The 26,251-nt window shown below is 38.8% G+C and overlaps 1 protein-coding gene across 12 annotated transcripts in view; it reads right to left on the bottom strand.

Annotated features, from left to right (window-relative positions):
• The window catches only part of DAB1 (DAB adaptor protein 1), a 474,343-nt gene that overhangs the window by 20,410 nt on the left and 427,682 nt on the right, over positions 1-26,251 (bottom strand). For 9 of the 12 annotated variants that reach the window (XM_074875937.1, XM_074875936.1, XM_074875945.1 and 6 more), the window contains 6 exons: positions 21,502-21,633; positions 20,769-20,888; positions 20,133-20,171; positions 18,729-18,794; positions 13,964-14,023; positions 1,188-1,244 (listed from right to left, as the gene is read on the bottom strand). In XM_074875937.1, the coding sequence (XP_074732038.1) occupies positions 1,188-1,244; positions 13,964-14,023; positions 18,729-18,794; positions 20,133-20,171; positions 20,769-20,888; positions 21,502-21,633 (474 nt within the window). The remainder of the gene's footprint in view (positions 1-1,187; positions 1,245-13,963; positions 14,024-18,728; positions 18,795-20,132; positions 20,172-20,768; positions 20,889-21,501; positions 21,634-26,251) is intronic. The other 3 variants (XM_074875946.1, XM_074875947.1, XM_074875948.1) reach the window with 3 other exon arrangements.

The raw sequence follows: 26,251 nt of genomic DNA, 5'->3' as shown, positions 1-26,251 counted from the left end.
AGCAGCACTCATCTGGAAATTGTTTCAAGCCTCCAGTAGGCACTACTGACTCGAGAGATGCCAGGTGACATGGAATCACTGAAAGAGCCACTTTCTTCTCATCTCTCCAAATTGCTTGTCCAGCACCACCCCTAAATCTGCCCTTTTCCTGCATCCCTGGTGAGCTTTTCCCTGTTTTCTCCTCTCTGGCTTGCTAAGAAATAGCTTGTGTGCTTTCAAGGAGGCCATGAGCAAAGGCTCCCCCAGTGCTTCCATCCCTGGTGAGGAAGCAGGACAGCAAGCCAGAGGGGATGTGAAAGGGCAGGGCACACATGGTTACACAACCCAAGAGGAAGTGTCTGTAAAGTTATTCATATTTGGTGGAAAAGATATTATATGTTTTATATCAATACTGAAAATTCACAGAGTATACTTTTGAACTCAGGATTATATGGTATGCACTTGAAAGGTGGCAACTTAGATCTCTATGCCTCAATACCCCCTTAAAATGGGAATAATAATACTTTTCAGAGTGCTTGAAGGTGATGAATCTTTGAAAACTCTTCACAGATATAATTCTGTTAAAGCTCATAAGAGAAACTCTGCGGATGGACTTCTAAACAGGCAGCTGGAGAGACTGATAGGAAAGCCAACTCCACTATTTGTTGTAATAAGCCCTCATTCACAATATTCCCCAAGAAAAAGAAATATATTTGCAGGGGAATTATTTCTTACAGAACAGCAACCTTCTATGCAACAGGAGCTACAGAACTACATGAGAGAATGTAAACAGAAATTTAGTGGGAACACAACTTCCTCAATTACTTACTAGAGACAGCTTTGAACAGCAACACTTGGAGGTGGGATTTTAAAGTCCCAAATGGTTCAGATCTGGATTCTGGATCTAGCTTTTTTCTACAACCCAGTTCTCAGTCTGAATAAATGAATGCATCTTCTCTGACACAGACGTAGTTTTATCCACTTGCAGCATATGAGATTCTGGACACCAAATAGTTATCTTTTATTTTTGTGATTTCACTGTCAGTACAGAACTGATTTTACCCATTACGCTTTTTTAAATTATTCACATGTGATATTAGCTTCGTTCCAGTAAAGTTAATCCCAAGCTGAACATTTTCAAATTGCACTATTCCTATAGAAGATTTCATTTATATTTCCTTAAAACATTTTTAGTGTCACAACCTTACCTGAGTGACTGAAACAAGATTTTCATCAATGTCCAGCAATAAGTTTCCATTCTGCAGCTGTAAAGCATGATTTATGAAATGAAATGAATGATTTATGAAAATGACATGAATTTCTGAGCATGAAAATGATAACCTCCATAATTATTGACTTCAGTATTGAAATGAAAACCCTTTCCATCTTGCAGTGAGCACAGATATGAAATCACGCAGTCAAAACAGTGAGTTTGAATGCTGCTGGGATGTGGGGCAAACATACACTTTGTGCTAAATCTCATCTTCTGGTGTATAAGGCAATTTTACCACTTGCATCATAACTACTTATTTTCCCAGATATTTATTAATCCAGCAATAAGCATACTCAGTGAGCTCTGATCCTGCTTACATTAATGGAACTTTTCTTTGGCTTGGTGAATGAAAGGACTTAACAACCTCAGGACAAAAAAAGCTGTAAAAGCAAGTATTTGCAGAAAAACACAGCTTCCTCTTAACTAGAACTATAACATCAATGTAAACATATTTAAGATGAATATTTTCTTCCCATAGTAATTAAAGAAAATACTTACAAGTACTTACAAGTCAATTCAAGCTATATTTAAATCCATAGTTTGTGTTTGTGTAAATATATGTGGGAGTATACTGCCCACACATGCATACAAATCTATATTCATCTACATATTTAACACAAATCATCACTTCAGTGTCCTCAGAATGCTAAATATCAGATAACATTTATTGTAGTGTTGGAGACTTTATTTCTTAAGAAACAAACATAACAGCAAGTTATCAAAAATCCAATTTTAGATGACTGAGAAGCTTCATACAAGTTACCAGCCAGTAATCCCATGTCATCTTAAAATGAAGAAGTTTAAAAATCTCAGAAACAGCCTACACTGCTTTTTTTCCCCCCTCTCATCTCATGACAGATCTGAAGAAAAAAAAAGACTGGCAAAAGCCAAAGCTAAAGGATGAAAATGCCATCAGGCACAAACAGGAAAAGGACCCAGTCCTGCACCTATTTGAAGCTGACAGTGTGTTCCCCCAGCCCCAGGTAAAGAAAGTGTGAAAAAAGCTGTGTCCATTTATTCAAAGAACTCCATAGAGCTTGAAAATATTCTTAAAATGAAACCAGATGGGTTTAGACCTTCAGGAGGGCCCAGTTTTGGCCAGTAGTTAATCACTTTTTGTTCTGACAGCCCCCTCGTTTAACCCCCCCATCCTCCAGCACCCAGGGATGCAGCTCGTGTCGCTCTGAAGCAGATCCTGCCCCCAAGCACACTGATCGCTCTGTGAAACCAGCTGAGAAATAACCATGTCTCAGCACAGAGGAAACATGTGCGCAGCGTTCAATGGACCATTAGAAATTCCCACCTGTGCTACAGCGGGACCTTGCAGAAAACATTTGCCCAACATGTCACGGCACATCCCCAAGTGCCCAATTATCATGTAGCACTTGAGCTGCATCTTCCATTAGCTCATGTTCTGCATCACACACTGGTGAGGAGACACTTCCTAAGGGTGAAATATCCCTGTCTATCAGAGCATGGAACAGCCTGCAACGGCGACCGTGCCGAGGCTGCAACACAGCTACCGAGGGCAGAACTTGGCCCTTCGAGCCTTCCTCCAATTTGGCTTTTCGATACAAAGCGCTTAACCTTTGCAATTAAAGTCAACAATCCTCTCCCTCCTTCCCCAGTGCATGATAGAAAACAACCAGAAGCCTGGAAAGATGCTCCAGTCCTTGATCTTTCTCTAGGGTTGCAGTCTGTGGATTTCCCCACAGAGTGATGTAAAAGCTTGCTTTAATTATTCAAAAATGCATCTCCTTGAATATGAAAACACCCCCACAGCTTAGTCAACCCGGAACACACCACTCACTTGCGACCAGCTGTGCAGACCGAGGCGGAGGAAAGAGTATTAATCCTTGTATCACGGTGACATTAAACCTATAATGAAAGCTCCATCTTTCTATACAGGCATGTGAGACACATTGTAAATCTTTTAAACATGAAATATGTAAATCTGGCTTCTTAAAGCAGCAGCAAGCTTTTTAAACCACTCCAGCCAGTAATGAAATTCCTCGTGACACTTTCCACTATTCACTAAAGAAAAACATATTAACCAAGAGCTGGAGAAAAACCAAGAGTACAGAGGCAATGATCAGAGATAAGTAAACTGCAGCTTTCATAACTGAACCAAAACTGAACCATCTCCACTACAGTATTCCCTCTGATCACCAAGTATTCTGAAAAACATCTTTCTAAGCAATGTAAGTTCCGATTTTAAAGGGAAATTTAAGACAGGCCTCTTGCACTCAGGAGTCTGAAGCACCTTACTTCTTTCACTCCTAGATATATAACAAGATAGAATATTCAACTTCTGTTACTCAGTCTGGTTTCACCAACGTCAAGGGATCTACATGGACTTAATATTGTTATACTTTTGCGAACAAGATGATAAAAGTAATGTCTTATAAAACAGGGTTCTGAAATCTCTGAGAATGAAGCAAAGATGGCACTTAAAAAGCATGAAAAAAAGACACAGTAACTAACTTGTACTCTGATACAGAGCTCAGCAAGTAAAAAAGAGTATGAAGGATAGTAAATAGAGCAAATAACCAGCAATTAGTAATTAACCTTTGTGCTGCATATTAGCTATTCAAATCTTTTAAGACAGCAGAAGGATTTAAACTTGGTTTCCTGCATTCAGGGTAAGTGCCGCACCACTCAGCCCAGTAGACAAAAGACAGATCATCCAACCACACTGGTTCTCTGCATTTCCAATTCCCTTTTCCTAACATGTATTTTAAGCTGGAAATCTAATGACAAGTCAAATGGTTAGTCAAACTAAAGATTTTTTGTTCTTATTGTAGTTGAAAATGTAAATATTTTGGCTATGTCAAATATTTTTTCTGATGGTTTGGATCATTATTTTAGTTAAGCAAATCTCCACTTATTTGCACAGCCTTATACAAGTGTTGATATTACTATGAGCTCTATGAGCTGCAAGCAGCTTGCTAATTAACTACAATTAATTCTAAAAAACAATTAGAATTATAATGAAGGAGCATGTCAGAATCGTGACTAAACCAACCATCAGTCAAACGACGTCTAGTAGGTTGAGACACACTGAAAACATCCAACAGACATATTGTTTTCCTGTAAAACTACTGTTGGATTAATGAAGTAGAGTGATAACTTAACAAAGAATTGCTCAATTACTTCCTAATTAAAGAGAATACATTGAAGAATATGTGTGAAGAAAAAATTGTCAATGCCTTTGCAATCTTCAGCCTCCTATAGATCATCAAATGCCACAATCTTTCCCAGGTACAGAGGTAATGGCAGCCACAAAGTTACCATCAACCCAGATTTACACAGGTATAGCTGAGCACAGCCTTTTAGTTGTAAGGCTGCTGTGAATATTTAGAGTGATTCCCAAGCAGTACAGGTCACATCCGCAACATGGGCTACAATAAAACTACACTGATTTTTATGCAAAATACACGCATTTAGGCATCTGTCACTTACACGGGGTTCAAGTCCAGTGTTCAGAATCCTGTGGGACACAGGAACCCTCCTGTTTAAAGTTTCTCTTTTCAGTTTCAGAGGGTAGCTCTTACTTGTCAGAAGCACTCTTCTTCAGGTAACTCTTCTCCTCTGTATTTCTATCTGAAGTAATAAACCCAAGTACTGACTTTGGTATGATGTCCCCAACTACAGGGTAGCCTTGACCTTCATCGCATTCACCAACTGTCTGGTTTCCTTTGCTTGTTCACCGGGAAGTGCTGGATGTGCTGGTTAAAAATGCTGTTAGTCAACCCTGTGCAGCTAAAGAGGTGGGATGGTTAAGGATAATTGACATAATAGATTGTTGAGGAGTGTTTGAGTGAATTGCTTTACTGTTGCTCAATAGCTTCCTTTAAATTAAGGATCTCTTCATATGATCAACACATACGCTTACTCATGTGTTTATTTTCTCTTCATTTGAAGGGAACTTAATTCTGAATTCCCTGTGTACTTTAAGTATTTACTCTTATAGGAAATGGTATTTAAAATGCTTCAATTACCACTTTTCTCTGTCAGACTCTAATAAATCAAGAGTCCAAAAGAATGACTCTAGCTTAGAGCCAGACCCATGCTGCTTTCAGGCAACTCAACACCCAAGGTAATTCAACTTCCCAGAGCACAGAGGATGCTGGTCCAAAGGTGCCAGCCACACGGTCACCTCCTCCGTATCTTCTCCAGACCCCACGCAGTGGGTTCAGAGAGCGTGGTATACAGCATGGCATACACCGGTCACATCACACATATTTAAAAGAAATGCTGCAGGTCCAGAAATATCACTACATTGTTGAACTAAACACTGAGGCTTTCAAAATGTTGATGCAAGCTACAAAAGCTGTTGTAATTTACATTTACTATGGACTAACAGGCCCTGGCATCCGCCTTCTAGAAACATAAGCCTGGCTTTAGATTTAAGTACCTTTACAAATATGTGCAATTTATTGCATGTAGCTTTACTATTTTTCTATTCAACAGAAAACTGGAAACAAAGGGGAAGAGCAAAAGGACTGCCGATACAGTGGCAAGAGCCAGCCTGCACCCAATTTAATTTCAGCATGAGGAAGGGTGTCTGAGCAGGAAATTCAGGGACCAAGGACAAGCTGCTGGCTGGTGTAGTGTCAGGGTCAGCCTCGGTCAGGTTTGCATTCAGAGTTATTGCCAGATACATTCATTGGCATCAGTGTCATTTCTGGCCTAAAGATCTATGTCTGAAAGTAATGCACCTTTTGTTCCCAGTGTGTAGCTCCACCAGTTCTCCCTGGGGAAAACAGGAGTGAGGACAGTGGCACAGGACACAGTAAGAGATCAGATGGGGAAAGCTGTACTCTAATGTCAAGGGACTATGGCACCGCCCCAGTGGCACAGTGCAGCCAGCCATGGTGGCACGTGATGGCTTTCTTTAACCGCAGACTGGAGAGACAAGTGATGATGAGAATCCAAACTTCTACGTGGGAGCAAAACACTTCTAGACAGTGACAGCAGAGACAGCTTTGGATGCTTGCAAGAATAAACTTAACAATGGAAGGGAATTAGAAATAACCCCAAATTTACTATTTTAAAATACAAGGCACAGTGATACAGGTCTATCTAATAGTTTTCAAAACGACAGGTGACTGGAGCTATAACCAAGAAACAAGTTATTTCTACCTTCATTACTGAATACCGCATCATCATGGTACTTTCAAAACCTTGAAATCTCCTGAATTTCAGCAGGCAAAAAAAGCCAAGACCCGTGTACTTCTGTACTTAATAACATAGGATAGTAGCAAATGAATCTGCAAAAATCTACAACAGCTTCTCCTCAAACTGATGCAAAATGCATACAGCATTTTCCCCAGAACTGTATTCCCTTTAAGTTGTAAACAAACACCAAATTGTGCAGCTGATATCATTTAATGCATACAGTGATACAGACTAGGTAAAGCTACAAACTTCACTACTCAGAAAGCAGATTGTGCGTAAATAAATGTTTTAGCAAACTACTACAAGCTGCAGGGCTCCAAGCAAATAAAAATGTAATGAATCAATACAACGTGCAGCTGTCAACTTAATATATCAGCTGCTATCAGATAAAGTCTGCATCAGTCATATTGCATAAAAGACAAAAATTCACCACATGTAGCAGTATCAATGAGCTACGCTTACAGTTCAGCTACATTCTCTTTTCTCCACTTTGGACAATATCGAAAGGGAGAGAGTACTACCCCAGAAAATGTATAGGAATCCAGGTAAGTTTGGGAATGCAAATACACTTGAAGCCATTAGACATGTAACCTAACAGGCTGCATAACTGTAAGACGCCACTGAAACATTTATTATTTATTTATATTGCCCAAGTTCTGTATTGTAAGTACAAATCTAAACTGCCATACTAACACCCATGTCACCTATATCCAACAAGATGACCACGTCACCAGGGCAAAACCTGCAGCTTTTGCTTCCTTGTCTCTTGCTGTTTGTACAGTACAGAGAGAGAGTAAAAAACTGATCAAGGGCAGTGCTGCTGGATTACAGCTTTCCCATGCTACGGGGTTATGTCCCCAAATCCTAAAGGATTGCACTATGAAGTAAAGTAAGTTCAGTGCTTTGATAGCACGTAATCATTCTGCTGGAGATGCGGGGTTTAGGATCACGTTCAGGGAATGGTATTACAAATGCAGGAATGGAAAGTCTCCTAACAGGACGACTCCTACAGATTAAAAAGAGCTCAAGATGTGGCCCACAATATCAATAAGACTAAAAAGAACAATTAAACCAGGACATTTTATTCCCATCTGTGAAACAGTATTCCTACACTACTAAAATACACTATTTGACATGCTAGATATAGAATTATGGATAGAGTGAAACCACAAGTTTGCATGGGCATATTTTCAATGTTCAGGAACTATCCAGATTAAGATTCATAATCTTAAATGGTCTATATATTAACAATGGATTAATTCTAACATCTAACCCTCCGGATTGTTGGAAATCAGACTACGAATTCAAGTTAGCAGCTTTTTGAATGTTCTTGCTCTATCTGGCATTGCAAGAACAATTTTTCAAGAATCAGTTGAAATATCCCTATGTTTGAGCTCTGGTGCTAAGACATAAGCGGTACATAAGCCATGTATATAACACACATGAAGAAACTTCATCACTTTATCTCACAGATGCTATAATCTGGGAAGACTAGGGAGGAGGACCTGGTTTCTGCTTCCCGTGCCTTTAAAATTTTTATTAAGGAGTAAACCACAAAACATCCCCAGAAAAAATAGCTTAAAAAAGAAAGGAAAAAGTGATAGGAAGTTAAACAAAAACCCACAAAGACAGATTTAGTTATTACAGCGCTTGATCAGGGAACTCACATCCCACCAAGTACAGCAGCCACAAGCTGATGGTTGTGATCTCTGTGAAACATCCTTGACGGTGGCTAGTTCCTCTCCTTGGAAAAGAGGCACGAGGGTTTGAGCAAAGTCTCAGACCCAGCCTCTCACCTCAGCTGAAGCTGAACAGTCTGCTAGTGAAAATTCAGGTGATAAGTGTTTCTTGCTATGGATCCACTCCAAACTATCAGGTGCATAGCTGTTTATGCCAGTGCTGTATGAGGGTAGAAGGCTTTTATTCAGAGTTTCTACTTGCATTTTGTACAGGTATAAACAGAAGCAGGAAGTATAAAACAGCAGAAGATGAGGCCTATGGGTCTTGCTAAAAGGAAGGACCTTGACAAATCTCAATGACCTTTTACAACGTAGAAGTAATTAAATCACAGATAATGACAGACCTTGATTGGTAACATGCATACCTAACACGAAGTCCGAACAGAACAGATGTGTCAGCTACCTGCCCAACGTACCAAACCTGCCCCACAGCATCAAGGGATCTGCCTCTCCTGCATCAGCCAGACCCGACTGAATGCTGGACCCTTCTGCAATTCCAGCAGCTCCCCTCTAACTCCAAAGGAAGGGAAAAAAACCCCACAGATACAAGTATCTTAAGACAGGAAGGTACAATGTGAGCAACGTTTCTGGAGATCACAGAGGGTAACACAGGGCAGGTAATGCGGGTTGCAGAGGGGATGGTACCCACACAGCAGATGGAAATAAATGGCCGAGATGTGGAGCAGCTGTTATAAAGGCCTCCTGCTACAACACAAGTCTTGCTATTGAAGACATGTGTGGGACAACAACATCTCAACTTCAGCGCTCAGATGTTACCTTTGGCATGGTGCTAAATGTTCCCATTATAAGCCAACAGTGGTATCAGAGTTAATACTGGTATTAAATCAAAAGGCAAGCAGAGAGGAGGAGCACACAGAGCAGAGGTGTTTCCAGCGCTGCACGGCATCTTCTCAGAACAATTAGTGCAAGGTCTATACTACAAATACTGGTATGTATACCCACTTCTGTCTAAAAAAATAGCAAAGGCCCACCAAAACATTAAAGAAACTCATGCCACGAGATATTATCATAACAAATGAATGTATTTTCAAACTTTGCAACATGTAGCTGTTCCTGTTAAAAATGCACATCCCACACTGCACTGTTAAACCTCGTACATGGGGTTTAATTGTGTGCGACTAAGTCAGGGCATTTGAACACAGGTGTCTCTTTTAGCAAACGTAAATAAAAACAGACAGCTTTGCCAGCACAGATGGTCAGAGACTGGGTCTGTGCACTCTCATTCTTCTTATGTTTGAAAATTTGATCCTGAAAGCCCGATTGTGGAGGCTGAAGACAACATCACCAGTCTGCAAGTTGTAAAGCCACTGATGCAAACTTAGGGAAAAGCCAGAGTCTTCTCCAGACCAACTGTGATAGAAAGAATTCACTTTGTAGAGGATAGTGAGAGATATTTGAAAAGCTGCTCTGAACTACTTTATTGCTGGACATTTTGGTATGCCGTTTCTCCAGGGACTGACTTTTCATGTGAGCTGGTGGAGCCCAGGGCTCTCCATGCCTTCCAGATGACCCCAGGCACACTTCCTCTGACATGAGACCTGAACAAATCAGACCTGCCAACGGCACTGTAATCCCAGCCAGAATTAAAACTGAGCTTTCCCAAACACAGCTTCCTAGTTCAGGCGGAAGGATCAGGCAGCCCTTACAGCTCCTAGACTTGAGCATGCTCAGGTCCAGCCCAGCTTCATCTGCTCCTCCCATGCCTTGCCCCTAGGGCAGCCAAATTACTCCCTGTCCTTTCCACCCTGGTTTAATATTTCCCACGTAGTTGGTACTAGCCAAATGACTGCCTGCATTGTAAGGCATCAGCTATAATGCCTTGAATCTTTACACAGCAGTAAGATGAGTTGTTTGAAAGCCTTCATAAAATTGTAAGCAGATAGTTTAGACATTTTGATGAGAAGAGAAGGTTTTATTGTGATGTGACTGACAGTCTCTGTGAAGGGTATTTACAGTCTAACTCTTATTACTAAAAACACCATGACAGGTAGAACTTGATGTGGATGTATAATGGAGAGACGGTGGGAAATTATGACAAAAAGAGCTCATTAAACATTTCACTTTTTTAGAACAGTTAATTTCACATACAGAACTACAATTTCTAAGTGGAGCGTGTACCACTTAACACAAGCTTTTTGGGGTAAGCTTGCTTTCTTTGTCTGGCTTGATGTCTACTCTCAATGAACAGAGAAGAGGAGAACTGGTGTAAGGAAGGAGCAGGGAGAAAATAGTAATGAATACAAGAAGTGTGAGTTGATACAGAGGAAGGGAGAGATACTGGGAGGAAACTGGATACCATGAAAATCGTGCATTTGGAGCTGAGCTGCACGCCCGGCAGAGGAAATCTACAGGACAGGAGGATTTGCTAGGAAGGGATGCAGCAAAGAGATGGGGAAATACAAGAATTATATTGAGTAAGCAATCTTTTCATCCCAATGTCAGAGAAGTGACTTGGCAACCAGCCACCACTCATAATTGAGTTCAGTGGGTACGTTCAAATTCTGAGATCCGAGACTCTTCTTTTCCGCCTCATTTGCACCGTATTTACATTACTTGATATCAGAGATCATGAGGAGTCACACTATAAAGTTCTTTGACACCTTGTGACAAATGGCCTCACACAACAGCACAGTACTGTGTAGGTACGTTGGCTATCTCAATGCTTTTATGATGTTGAATGCTTTTGCTTCATGGCACTAACAGGAAGATGCTTCATTCCTTCAGCCACAATGGGATCCCATATGCACAGAGAAATATTTGCTCAAACGGTTCTGGTTTCTTGGGAAGCTATATCTTACTGAAAATCAATATGAATTACACTTCCTAGTTTCAAAGCAGCCTTTGAAAATGGGATTCTGGCTTTTAGTTTTTACACTGTGGTAGATCTCACCCCACCTAAGCATAACTATTTAGAAGTTATCATACCTGCAAGTCATTTAAAGTTCCTCTGTAGCCACAAAAGAACAATGTCCAGATGTACATTTATTTCCACCTGTGAGGGACATGCAGCCAGGAGGAATCTCCCCTTGAAGCAGCTATTTCTCTCCACTGGCTACAGAGTCAAGGGTGGAGGGCACATAGATGACTACTTCAGTATCCCTCACTTTTATGTGCAGAGACTAGACATAACTTGCCTAGGAACACACCAGAGGAAAACAACCCCAAGATGGAAAACCGATCTCAGTCCAGGGAATGTGGGCAATTCAGTCTGAACTCAAGCAAAACTTGCTGCATTTTTATTAAGTGTTGTATTTATTGTTGGGAGAGAGAATTCATGGTGCCTGAAACCTATTAGGAGCTACAAAATGTTTCTCACTTTATTCATCCATTATGAAATTACTGAAAGCAAGATCTCCTAATAAAGAAAGTGTCCTTATATGTTTAAACCAGGCAGATGAGCTAGATTATTTGCCCTTAGATTGAATTTTAGAGGTTTATATAATAATGACAGCTATAAATTGAAAAAAAAATTATGGCAAGTGTCTCAATGACAGAGAGTCTCACATGTGGAAGGGTGAGCAATAAATCAGATGGGCAGTGGAATATTAAATTGCTAATTTTAAGAGCTATTGCTGCTTTTCTTTTTTTTTTTTTAATACATAATAATATAAAAAAGGTGAAACAAAATCTGAGCTACCTATTTTTTTCTCTTCTCTTTCTTCTCTTTTTCTTCATAAATTAAAGTACATAAGCTGTTTGGAGAAAAAGCTCTAATCACTTTATATTTAACCATGAAATAGCAGAAAAAAAAAAAAGGTCTGCAACCAGCTCCATGGAGATGACAGATTAAATATATTTGATGATTACAGAGTAGGTTCCATATGCACTATATCTCACAGTCATGCTCTTTACCAGGACAGTCTAATACCAAAGTGTCTGCAGACATGATTGCAAAGTGTACTGTACACCCAGTCATACTGCAACAACCTAAATTACAGACTATACCCAGAGTAAATTTGAAACATCGCTGAAGGAATAATAAAAAAGTCACAGGGAATGTACAGCAGAAAAATTGTAACACTGAACTATATGAAAAATGACTGAAAAATCTATAGCTATTCCATGCCCACAAATACCTTAATTAGTTATGCAATGTGAGTTATTTTACTAGATTTTCCCAGGCAACATGATGATGCCTCCCTCCTCCTAGTGGCTTATCATGAAATATTTATGGCAAGTTTTGTTTGTTTGTGCAAACCACAGAAGTGTCACAATTCAGGCCCCCATCCAGCCCCTCCCAGCATTTATCTTTTTTATTCAACATCTCATCTCCGTACTCAGCCCAAGCTGTGCAAGTTACCACGTCCTCATGTGAAAGGAGTCTCTCTCTCTCTTGAATACAGGCATTTTTCCCATGCTTACAGTAGACTAAAATTTCTGACATTTTCCTTCATTTTTCTCCATTTTCACACAAATCCTCAGAAATACTGATTTTCTGTGTAACTAACAGAATCTAACAATTTCTTGAGGTATTTATAGCACAAGTTTATATGAAACAGTATGACCCTCCCTTCAGCAAATGCATGCCTTGTTGCTAAGGCATCTGTCACTCCACTTCTTCTCTCAACCACTTGTTACCATTCCTTATACATTATGGGGTAAATGCTTCACCTCTTCAAAATGCTAACACACAGAAAGGGAATGGTGCCATTTGGATACAACAGCATATTACCCCTCTTTTTTAATACTGTACTGTCCATGCAAGGCACAGGACAGAAAGAATTAAGTTGATAGTCTATATTGACCCTTAGCCTCTTGTGTACTTAGAGCACTATAGAAATAATATGGAGCAATACTGGGAGGAAGTCTCCTAGTGCCGATTACAGCCCACAATAACCAGGAAACAATGCAATACACAGAGAAAAAATTCTGCCACTCAGGAATTTGTTGAGTGAGGTCTTTTTACACACTCTTTCAGAGTTTCCCACAGTTGTTTAAACTAACGGCAATTGCACGGATCTCTGCCCTACTTCTCTACAGTTCTTACTAAGCTACCATAGAAGTTGGTTTTATTGGAAAAATAATTGCTTTCCTATGGTGTATGTTAGGTTGGATTTCTATGTAACTTGTTTGTTTGGGTTTTTTTATCCAAATGACTGAAAAGTAATTCTAATGCAAATTTCCATTTTTTTCCCATTTGATTTAAAGCTTCTTATGAAATCTTTACCTATCAGCATGCTGTATTCACCAGGAAGTCTTCTGAGAGGTATAGACATTATAGACACAGAAAATCACTGTAGAGATCGCAGACAATGTTCTGACATACCTCTTCCTAATGCTACTTCTCTCAACCTCTATTCAGACCTTGCCTCCCCTGCTGTCCTACTAAACCAAGCTATAAGGAGCACAATATATAAAGTACAGCTCTGACAGAGCACACAGGGGAGAAAATGCAGCCCAGGCTCAGTCAGAGTGATAAACCTTGTACAGTGTTGGGTAATAGAGGAACCCTTCTAATCCAGGTAGCAACGATTCATGCATTAACACGCAGAGGGCTTACTGTCAACTCTTAACCACCAAAACCACATTTATATATGGTGACTTTCATAAGAATGATTAACAAAAGACAGAAAGGAGATTTAAGTAATAAATGAGATGGATATAAGTGACATGACAATCCTGGTTAGTCTGAACCAACCCAATCAACCCATAACACATCACTGAAAATTCACATCATGAGGAATGTACCAAATGTTACATACAATAATAAAAGTCACAAAAGCTAAGAAACACACCTTCTTTACTGCATAGAAATAGGGAAGATACTTACACTTACAGGTTGACTTTTTGGCACATCATAAACCCCTTCCTTCTTTTGGCTGGTAGGAACCTGCAACAGCAAATGAAAACTAAGGTCATTACCCAAGCAGGTTTGATGAAAAACTGAAATCAGCAACTGATATTTATGTACAGGGTAGTCATTTAATACAGATGAAATCAAGGATGGTTCCCCTTTCATCCAAGCAGTACCATTAATGGAGAAGATACTGAAGAAACAAAACATCTATCTGAATTTTTTAAATCCTAAAGCCCAGTAGTGTTCAGAAACAAGATTTTCATTCTCAGTTAATTTTGGGTGCATTAAGTCCAGATGCACTTGGATCTCCTTCCTACTTAAATGGTTGTTTTTTTCATTTCACTTGGGGGTCGGAAGATGCACATGGAAGTCATGATCAGGTCAGTACGTCATCTTCCTCCATGGCAGAGATCCAGAGTAGAGCTACTGATCTGAGGGAAAGAGATGTTTGGCCTATGGCATTAGATTTCTTCCTTCCATTAATTTGATAATCTAAGACAAGTAAAGTCATAACATGTACCCCTACAGTGATGGGGCCCTGTGGCTGTTCTAAGCGATGTTTGGTTACAATGCTGCAGTTTTACTAAGGAATTACTGGCCTGTCAGAGTCTGACACAGCCAGGGAGCTGAAGTCAACAGCCTCACACGGACAGCGGATGACGCACTTAAAAAACTTGGGGCGACTCTTTAGTTGAGTCAACAGTCATGATTTATACCATGGGCATTTATAACCTGCTCATGTAAATTCAGCTACTTTGTAAAACTAGGCTTTGCTTGCCCAAGGACTGCTGGTTTACATATTCATAATTTGTGATTATATTTCTTTTCCTTCCCAGAAGCACTGAATGTCTATTGTAAATGACACAAGCAAAAAGAACAGTAAAACCATGCTTTGAACTGGCACGAATGCTCTAAGTAAATCAGTGCTACTTTTCCACAGAACAAGGGCATTCAGCATAAGAAGGCTACATTTCAGACATTAATGAAACCTCACAGATCAACAGGAGAAATAATATTACCGATATGACAAAATTATTACCATTTTGTTTTCCAAGACAATAAATATCTTAAGGGTTCTGATATTAGAGTAGGACTGGTTTAGGGGAAGCTGAAGGAATGTTACTTATTCATTGAGATGTGCTATCATTTCTTATTCTGTATAATATATCAAAAAGTATCTCTACTGTTCAAACATTCTCTTGCCCACGTTTAAACCCGAAGTCTTCATGGGAAAACATGTATCTTTAACTTGGTGCACATTGCAGAAGTTTGTCAAGAGCATGAACACAGAACCCTCACAGAAACTGAAAGAGATTTTTAAAAGATCTCTTGTATTCCTATCCTGGGAAGGACTTGCTTGCCTCTGTTTTCTCAAAGTATTCACCACTTCCACTAAAACCACCTATCACATTAGATATGTGAAACTGGTAACACTGGAACAATTCAATTTCATGGAAATAACAGTCTGTAAAGAGAGAGAGCTTTAAGTGACAGTGTAAGAGCAGAAACCAAGAATAGTCTATTTAGTAAGTCACTGGAAAGCTTAGTCTTCATAAAAAGAGGACAAATGTGCTAAGATAAACTATTTATAAACTCTCATCAGGATGCATTTTTCTTTTCTCTCTGAAAAGTTACCCCTTCAGTCATTCTCCTCTTCCACCTTCCAAGTTTTCCATGAAGTCATCCCAATTTCCACACTCCTATCCACAGCCTATTGTGGAATGAGCATTTCCCTGCACTATGGATCCCCCCTTTTTTTAGTCCAGCTTATACTTACATATACTTCTAATATCAAGACAGAGAAACTTTTCTAAAAGACATTTTTCTCTCCCAACTCAATACTGTCTGTCTTCTTGTCTTGTCTTATCTTATCTATGCTTTTTTGCATTGCTATTTAGACTGGGGGTCTGTAAGGGCTTTCTCCTGGGTTTTTTTGGGTTTGTTTTTTTTTTTTTCTTTTCTTTTTTTCTGATTAGCATTATCAGCAAAGAGGTATCAGTGCTATTGCTGCTGACAGCTCTGTCTCTGTGACAGGCTGAGAACGATTTTGATGTACTTGCATCTTCCAAGCAATACAAGCATGACAACTCAGAAACCCCCATCTCAGATTGTCAACTCCTCACGGAGCAGAACCTGCCTCTCCCTAGAGACCAGTGCTGCAACATCCACAACACAAAACCACCTAACAAAATCCCATCCCCACTTCACTAAACAACAGGCAGGAAAACAGATGCTATTAAGAAATCTGACACTAGGTGAGAGGATCCGTACATGCTCAGTGATCAAGTCCTTGCCTAACACACACATTAGAGCAACTTACATAGACAATATTAAAAGGGAAGACAGCCACAGAGAGTCTTTGGGGTAAAGAGGAGACAGCCACAAAGAGTCTTGGGGTAATGTATCAAAGAAGGGTGACAGACAAAGAAAGAATGCTTAAGAAGAATATTGTGACCTCTACTACGCTAAAAAGAAATAGAAATTGTCACTTTCAGCACATATATTCCATCTTCAGTTACTCACTGGGTAGGAATCTTTTCCACCAAGGAAGAAGTAAATTCTTTGCGTACCAGATCTTGGTTGAAAAACCAGAGCAGCACCAGAAGAAAGATTTGGAAAGGCTGAAGCAAGGATGCATGAGGTTAGTAAGCAGATGCATGTTTACCAAAGTACGGGGAAGGCTTTTTAGCAAATAATAGAAGCTGGCATCAATTTGAATCAAACTTAAAAAACCAAACCAAACAAACAAAAAAAGAGGACCTTTTCTAATTTCATTTTTAATAGTAGCCTGGATGGTTCTGAGATCATCAAGATCTTGTAAGAGAAACAATTTTGCCAGTGATCTGAGCATAAGATCTGAGCTAAGGCAAGCCAAAAGCTCACCATTTAAGGCAAGCCAAAAGCTCACGAAGTTCATGGGAACTAGAAGCTCATGGCTCTGGGCAAGTCTTCGGTAGCAATACTTCAGCATCTGTCAATTAAAATGGATAACAGGAAAGACTCCTAGAATCCTAATGTCAGCATCTGCTGTGTTCCAGGTACTGCCTGTAGCAAATACAGAGAAGAACAATGCTAGACTGAATATACTGAGAGTATGGTATACTACTCACAGGTATTTTCTGTGCATCACTGTGGAAGGAAACACTTCATCACATCCAGATACTCAAATGAAGCCTTGAGCAACTCTCTGGTGTCTTACAGGACAATAACAGCAGTACCTCAAGATGAGGCAAGACCTCACTATCTGCTTATCATCTTTTATTTCTATTTCCAGAAAAAGAAACTGTCCAAAGAGTCCTCCTGTTCTTTAGGCCAGTCCTCAGAACACAGTTCCTACTTCTTCCCTACCCACCAAAGTTTGCTCTAAGATCTCCAAATATCAGTAGCGATGATCACATTTTGCTTGTGTCTACCGGTACTTCTCTAAAATGTCAGTAAAAGTTCCACACTTCGATGAACAACAATCAGAATTTTTCTGTCTGAAATCAGTTCTCATGGGATTTTTGTTTCTAGCATAGAACTGACAACTAGAGTAGTAATTTTTTAACAAACTTAGTTTGTTAAAACAAACTAAATAAACAAATAGTCAAACTTTCAACACTAATGTGGTAGAAAATTTTCAACCTTAGGCATACTCTCACCTTGAGAGCTTTTCATGTCTTGGTGTAGAGATGCAGAAAGATGCATATTCTAGTGTGCGCGGCAGGGGTGCCAGGAAATCGAGAGACAGGTTAAATGAATCTCAGCTTAATGACCCTGTGATGGGGTCTATAAGATGGTTATTTTCTAATGTTTAACTTGCATCTCCCCTTCCCGCTTAGCTTCTTTCTATTTTGGCTTAGAGCTACTCTAACTTTTCTTTTCTTTTTTTCTTATCTTCCTACCTTTTCTCATTACTTAAAACAATACCCTTCCTTTTTTTTGTTCTATCCTTGCTTCTGTCTACCTTAAAAAAGTTTCTCCTATTAGGAGGTCAACCTCTAGTACAGCTAGATGAAATACTTAATCACTGCTTGAATCTCCTTCCCCTCCATACTAAATGATCTCCTCAAATCACGATTTTCTTACAGCATACAGAGATTTCTGTCCAGCTTGAGATCTGGCCTCTAGTATGTGATACAAAATGAATTACATTATATTTTAATAAACCCGGTACTGATCCCTTGAGGATAAATTGGACGACAAAAGATTATGTTATATTGCTTTCAATGCAATTTTTTGTCAGTGTGAAGAATGCAAGCTTGGGCTCTAACATAACATACGCACTCTGAAAATATTTTCCCCAGTCTGGGGGATATTCATTCAGAGCTCTTAGGTTTTGCTAAGTTATTTCCTTGGTTAGCCAGAAAGAAGAGCATCAAAATGTCTTTCTAGGAATTGCTTGGATGGTCTGCCCTCCATGAGATTTCAGTATTCGTTTCTCAGAATAGGTGTAAAAATTTCCAAAAAATTAACATAAAAAAAGAAAATCCACTATTTATCACCTTATATGGCATCCTTAGAAGTTTAAGACCCTTCATAAGTTGACAAAGTTAATAAAATTTGCAGAAGCAGAAATGACAAACAACATAAAAATCACACTGAGACTGGGCAGATTATTCATGTTGTGTCACCAGAATGAAATGCCAGACATTTTTGTGATGAATGAAAACTAATAAAAGTGAACTATATATGAAATGTACTTCACTAAATACTTGCAATTGTTGCAATGAAAACACCGAAGTTAGCGATTTTATACCTGATAAATGTTTTCTTCCGTTTCAGGCTCACGGATTGGCTCGTGTCCAGCCTCAAACACAATGTACTATTACACCAGCCGCCAGAGAGGAAAAGTCAAAGATGAAACAGAAGGGAAAAAGGCGATTTGGAATTCCACATAAAAACACAGGCAGGCATTAAAGAAACAAGTTCAAAGTACAGGCTGGCAGCAGGACAACTGGTTTGCTGGAAAGCGCAGAGTAAGGTTGTTTCATATTTCATAAACCAGCAATGAATAGACCTAAATCTCCTCTTAATGATCATTAGAGCAACTTCCTAATTCTTTCTCACTAGGGAGACTGCCTGTGGCCCAATATTAATTTTCTGAAGTCAACGTGAATTTTGCCTCTTTTACATAATGGCAATTATTTCCACATGTATTTATGATCTATGAATAAAAAAGCTAAATCCAAACTGGGAGAATAGGCTGGTGCTCATGTAACAGGCCACATGGCAAAAGGCTGTCACAACAATTCATTTTCAGGTTCTCGCTTTATTGTGAAGAACACAAAGTAAAACTCCTGACATTATAAAAGCTGAATAGTAATTTAGGGCATCCTAATTCTTATCATCTTTCTTGCTGCACCTTAGGCACTGTTCAATATTCACTAATGGTTGAATCAGTTCCTTTCAGCGTGCCTCCCACTGACATGCCTAAGTGGAAGAACACAAAATCTCCATGAAAAAAAAAACCACAGTAAACTATCATATATTTTGTTTCAGCATAAAAACATGAGAATGAAATTACATCTTTTTCTTCTTCACACTCAGTAGGGTATTGGACATGAATATATCGAGATATTTCTGATAATCATCTTTGCTCCCAGACATTTTGCTTGGATGAAACAAGACTTAAATTTCAGAACTATTATTAAATCATAGCCCAAATGCCAACAAGGGATTGTGTTATAACATCAATTCCACTGTTGTTTTTTTCCAAATATTCACCCTCTGAATTAAATTCTGGCCCCACAGAAGATAAAAACTAAATGTCAATTTATTACTATCGGAACAAGATGTCACCTTCCTTATTCTCAAAATAACTCCCTTTTCAGTTAGATTTTGTGTTCAAAAATTATGACGTCTTCTCATTTGGAAACTTAATATCTGGACTCACAAGCCACATTTTAGGAAATATTTACAACATATTTGATCTCATATGTCTATACTCCAACAGAAATATTGTATTCTATAAAGACACATTGTGCTATTACTTACAGCTTAATCTCTAACTATGCTACTTTCTGTAAAAATCCTACAAGTTTCTCAGAAGACCTATCTCACTAAATTTCAAAACATGTTGTTAAAGGTTTTGGCTGTGTTTGAAGATGACATATATCTAGTCATTTCTGAAACTCCAAGGCCATACAGCTTCAGAAATTACCTGGTATACAGGATCTTCTACATCTTCTTCCAAAATTGTCTACAGCAAAGTAAGAGGACAGGCAGTAAAAGCAAAGAACATAAACAGTAGAGATAAAAGAACTGTATTCAGAAATTAAAGGACAGCAAAGAAATAAGCAAAATGGGCAGGTAAGTATATAGTTTTCTTTCTTTAGTATACAGATAAAGTCACATTATTGTACAAAGTAACTTTATTCAAGTTTCATCAGAGTTTAACAATCTGCACCTTATTTGATTTGATTCAAATACACACATTCAGAAGTATACTGAATCTTCCCTAAAGTATTAGACACTGTTAAAATCCTGACTTACAACACACTGACTTTCATTAAAGTTCTCCTTCTGAATTAGAAGAAACACTACACAGGAAATGACTAGATCATTTCCAGTTGCTAAACATGTTCATCATACCCCAAGTGATAGCTTTCATCACTGTTTAATCCTACTTCTGAGCTCACGATGGCTGATAGGTTCGTACTTGTCCATTTGAAGCTAGCACCGTTCAAACCCATTGCTGTTAAGAAATGCTGAGGATGCTCAGTGCCTCTTTGGAGCAACTTTGGGGGATACTTCAAACCATACTTTTCTTGGCAGTAGTCTAAGCTTATGCGTGTACCTGGTATACCGCTTGTTCACACTGTTTGTCCTTTTGTGCCTTTTTTTCCATTTCTTCCCTTTGTTTCAGTTCATAGATGAGCTGAAACAGGTCTCGCAAGTCCAGAATTACAGGTTCAGCCTATGGAAGCAAAAACAGGAAGGGAAGTTTCTATATGGGAAAACCTCTTAACCCATCCTGCTGATAGAGCAGTTCTAGCATCCCCACAACTGGAGAGAACTTCATACAGAATTAATTTCTATCTTAGCATCCAGGCTCAGTTTAATTTCTATCAAACTAACTATATTTGCAAATTAATGATAGTTATGAATATAAAAAGCATTATGAATATAAAAGACATATACAAATATAAAGGCATATTTATTAGTGGTTTCTCATACAATGGAATTATGGTAGACTATACGCAAAGTAGCTATTTGGTATCCATCACTTTATTTTTAAATCAGTATAGGAATATAACCAAACTTATCTATATCCAGCCTAGTTTAGTTAGAAATGAAAACAGTAACTAATTATAAAAAAATACATCATGAAAAATCAGAAACAGTGAAAAACATTCCCTTTTTCCTAAGCTCGTTTCATTAATTTGCTATTTAAGAACATCTAAGCAGACACTTGTGACAAGTCTAGAACAATCATAAACAATAAAACATTGCCCTCTTGAACAGCTTCTTATGAACACAGCTTTTCTATTGAGTTGCACTGTAGGAAATGACAATGATTTGATACTTACTGCCTGGGCTGTTTTTATTGCCACAAATCTATGATTTCCCTCCTTTCCACATACATATCCAAACGCTCGATGGTCTGTGATATCCTTTGCGATGTATGAAATTTCATGAACTGCATGGTGGTGCTGTAGTAGCTATTAAAAAAAAAACAGAGTAAGAAATACCCATCAAAACGTTCCATTAAAAAGTGGTGTAATTTCTCTTTAACTGGTGCTTTACCTGGATCTCAATACACCTATGGAAATAAAATAAGCAAACATATCCTAGTATCAAAATCAATTAATATCTGAACTCTTTAAGCCTATTCTCTTTTCAAAATGTAGCCAAATTTGACTTGCTTTAATAATTTGACTAAAAGCTTCAGTTGAAGATTTTTCTTAGTATCTTTTGGCGAGATATAATTCAGCAGAAAATATCAGGTTACCTAGTTACTACCCACACAGCATCCTAGGTACAGAATCAGTATTTGCAGGTATATAAAAGAAGCAGCAGCAGCAGCTACCTGTAGCTTCATACGGGGTGACTCTGAGGACAGACTGATCCGCAGAGCCTGCAGAGGTAGAGCTGAGATACTCAATCTCTCTAAGAATAAGCACCAGACTTGTTTTATCTCTGCAACACTCAGCATCAGCCAGGAAGCGATATTTCATTCAAAGCAGTAGCAGAACTCCAAAAATTTAATTTTTCCCAGAAAATTAATGAAAATGTAATTATGCAACTTGAAATCAATGCTAAATGTAACAGTTCACATTTTACTTAAAATCCCACTTTGGTTAATTGTAATAATAAAAGGATTCAACTTTGTATCAAATGTATGAGGAAAACTCTCCCCAGAGCCAGGACGTGAATCTGAGACCCCTAGAAGTGTCTTGGAGTGCCAGAATCTTTTGCACTTTGGCTTAATAAGCGTTTTATTACCAAAATAATACTGAAGTATTTCTACTTGAAATAATGTCCTTGAAAGTTTATCTAAAACATCTGTTAGCTTAAATTTCTACCTTCTGATATATTGATCTGCTCTTATATCATCTAGGGATAATGCTATTTCTGAGAGCACGCAAAGCCTCACAAAGAATTCTTTTGAGGTCCAGATTCCTGCTGGTTTTGAGAAAAGCACATTTTGAAAATCAGCATGGTATCCAGGCAATCTCTAAACAACCAGTTATTTTTAGAGTTTTAAAAAAAATTTTAAAATTCAAAACCGGAGAGGATGTGTATGTGTAGAAGCAGCGCGTGCAGGGCAAGTGACAAGCGATGAGACTTCTGTAGAACACCGATTGCAATTTAAATGGAGAGGCAGCATACAAGAGATGGATGACTACATATAAAACAAAAGACCAGACATGCTTCATTTTCATTTCACAGTAAATGACTCCTAATTTCCCAAGATCAAGATTGCTTGCTCTTGGGAAAATGGAAGTGTTGCCATTGACTTCAGGCTGAACATGGCTAAGCTGAAGGTGCACTTTCGACTCTCCCAACATGTAAAGCGTTTAAAATTAATGATGGAATCTTACTTAGATAATACAGGGATATTGATTTATTAGGTTTTTCTGAAAACCAAGTTGCATGCTATATGTTACAATGAAATGAAATGTTCCCATCTCTCTATTCTGCATATGACAGGGAACGTTATCTCTGGCTCCTATTAAATCAAAGTTCTTTGACATTGCTTTATTGATTGCGAGACAGCGTTTTGCACTGAAATTAAACTGTGATCAGATTCCTTCCTCATGGAATTAAATTTGAAGATCATTGTACCATGGAAAACTATCACCCACAAATGTAAGACAGCAGATGGAGACGCTCCAATTTATTTGGGAACCCTCATTAACCGTTCGAAAATCATTACATTTTTAATGGTTAAGATATTTTACATACTGCATCAATAGAAGTACAAATTAAGTAAAGGTGACTGCAACGTTATGCTTTTACATATTTTACTGTATGGAGTGTTTAGTGAGAGTTTTTCATTTGTTTGAGGGATACTGAGTTGGAACATACACATGAAATGCAATGCTGCACTCACACATCTGTACTCAAATGTAGATTTAAACACTCCTTCGAACTCGTGTTTTCACAGCCCTTGGTTCATCAAATGTGTCCTTTCTACAAATTCCAATACTCTATTCTAAATATTATTTAATGAGTGCCTGATTCTTTGCTTTGTAAAGCTGAAATGAGACTCCTAGTGCAGTCAGTAGAGATTTACCATAAAATGCAAGACCAGAATCACATACTTTCTGTAAATCTTTGTTTTAAGGACGCAGCCTGCCCAGTACCCTGCGTAGCCCTTCACAGCAGCAAGATGTGCACTAAAGGACAGCAGAAGGGACAGCACAAAAAGGAACATCATCTCATCCAGCCACCCAACAGAGACTTAAAATTGAGGCTATCTACAAATATATGCTCTTTGGATGTTTTGATTAATTTGCATCTGATGCATTCACATAGATTAATCTGTCCCATAAGGTGACACCAAGAAATAGGAATGCCATCTTTATCTCTCAGTTTGTAACTGCTCACATGTAGCCACCCCCCCCGATACTTGATACGAACAGTCCTGAAAGGAAATGAAACAAAAGCCATGCAAAACTGCTTATAGCTGAACTGCTGGTCAGTGCTCAACAGTTAATATTCACAAGCTTATCTGCCTCTCTTTCTCCCCAGCTTTTTTTTTTTTTTTTTTAAAATATCTTCAAGGTTTTACTGTAACTTAATCCTATCTCTAGTGGGTCAGAAGCACATAAAAGAATTATTTTATAACTCAGGGATGTTTATGACACCCCTGTATGGCCATGCTGATGGATTCCATTACACACTATTTGATGTTTTTACTGTGTCTTTGCTGAGCACTGCTACAAGCAATTTACCAATTCATAAGTGAGTTATCAAATTGTTTTGGAGGGCTGCAGTATGACAGAACAAATTATAGAGAAGACATAATTTGTATTATGGTTCAATACAGACAATTAAATATTGCACAGATTAGAAACGTCAAGGATTTTAAGTGGAACCACAGATAGTCTCAAACCAGGTAAACTAAGACAATGTCATGACGCACAAGTCCTTCTTTTTAGACTAAACATGATGTCATTATTGTATTTTATTCATACACTAGAAACTTTTTTCCTGGTGTTAAAGAAGTCCAAAATACCCACCTCCACCAAGGCTGCTGTCTTTCCTCTTCCTGTTAAGTTTACTCTGGTCTCTCCCACTAGCCATTATTTTCTCTCCTTTTCTCCATTCTATCCCATGCTTCTCCTCTTCCCTCAGGTTGCTCCCTGTACATCACACTGAATTGATTTAGCTGCCTCTGAGATCTGTAGCATTTCTAATTTCCCTCAGGCTGCTTGGCACCTATCATAAATTTTTTCACCCCTTATCCTCATCTTGCCCCTTTATTTCCATGCTGTAGCCTCCAGTGCCACTAAATCAATTAAGTCAATCAATTAAGTACTTGGAGGGTCCAGCAATCATGTCAAATATGTGAGTTAGATGGCATGAGAAAGTCACTGCTTTACTATCGCTATTTCTCTTTTAATGAGGTTGTCTATTTAGTGGAGCCTGGGGCACAGAGTTAAGAGCCACAACAAAAAATATCCTGCAAGTTGCAAAAGCCTCCTATAAAAGCTGCCCCACCGAAAGCAGGAAGCATGTACCATACAATATTATATCCATCAGGACAAGTTTCACAGGGATTTAAGTTGCACAGCCTTTCACCTCGAATAACTAAATGGTGAGCCTGTTTTCAAATCAGTGACATCAACTGACAGCTCTGCTGTTACAATTTCCACGCTGTTGATACTGGGACGTGGGTGACAGACGCGGCCCAAGCATCCTCTGCATTTCTATTCCTATTCACTTCTATGACATTTGAATAAGCAGTAATACATTTTGCATGTCACCTAAATCTCCCCAGACATCAAAGTTACTCACCAAACTGCAAAATCCTTAATGGATTCATAATAAAATAACTTTATGGACTACAGTTTCAGCCATGCTGCTGTCTACCTGCGAGTCCCCTGTACTCCAGCTGATGTTGTGATTGCTCAGCAACACGTTTGGCAATGCCTTAACATCAAGCTTGGCAAGCCAGAAGTGCAATAGTACATTGACCATTATTTACTGCAATGCATTAAGTGAAAACAATGAATTGTAAAACACGTGAGCGGTTCTGAGATGAATTCTATCTCATTGCTGCAAGAAACTCTGGAGTGGTACAGATGTGTGGCCAGCTCCTCCACTACACCTAGGAGGCTGCTGTGTTCCTTAATGGTGCTCAAGACATGCATACCATGGCACTTCATCAAATGTTCTTCATGGCCATTTCCTTACAATTCCTGTTTGTTTTAGCTGAGATTTGCAGGGATCGCGGGGACAACAACTGGACACAAGCATTTCTCTAACTGCTTATGTTTGCGCTGCAATGCTCCTCTGCTTTTTCACTAAAATGCACTTAGCAAAGGTGGTCTGGAGCTGCTCATCTCCATCAGGAATGTCCCACAATCCAAATACACACTTAAGGAGTAGTAGTGAAACACCTAAATTCTCTACAGTGGCAGATTCAAATCCCAGACCTGTCTAGTTTTAGAAATTTCAGGCAAGGTTGGAGAGCAGTCCCCTGTATGTGGACAGCTAAAAAACCCCCACTCAAACCCCCAAAAAACCCTTGCTGGCATGGAGTTTTCCCTGGTACCCATTAATAATGCACAGGTACCTGTTAAGCAGTTGTGAACCTTTCAACTTCCT

This window comes from Strix uralensis, chromosome 8 (genome assembly GCF_047716275.1).
Source record: "Strix uralensis isolate ZFMK-TIS-50842 chromosome 8, bStrUra1, whole genome shotgun sequence".
In the NCBI taxonomy this organism is placed as follows: domain Eukaryota; kingdom Metazoa; phylum Chordata; class Aves; order Strigiformes; family Strigidae; genus Strix; species Strix uralensis.
The sequence above is the reverse complement of the archived record's forward strand: the minus strand, read 5'-3'. Positions and strand labels throughout refer to the sequence as shown.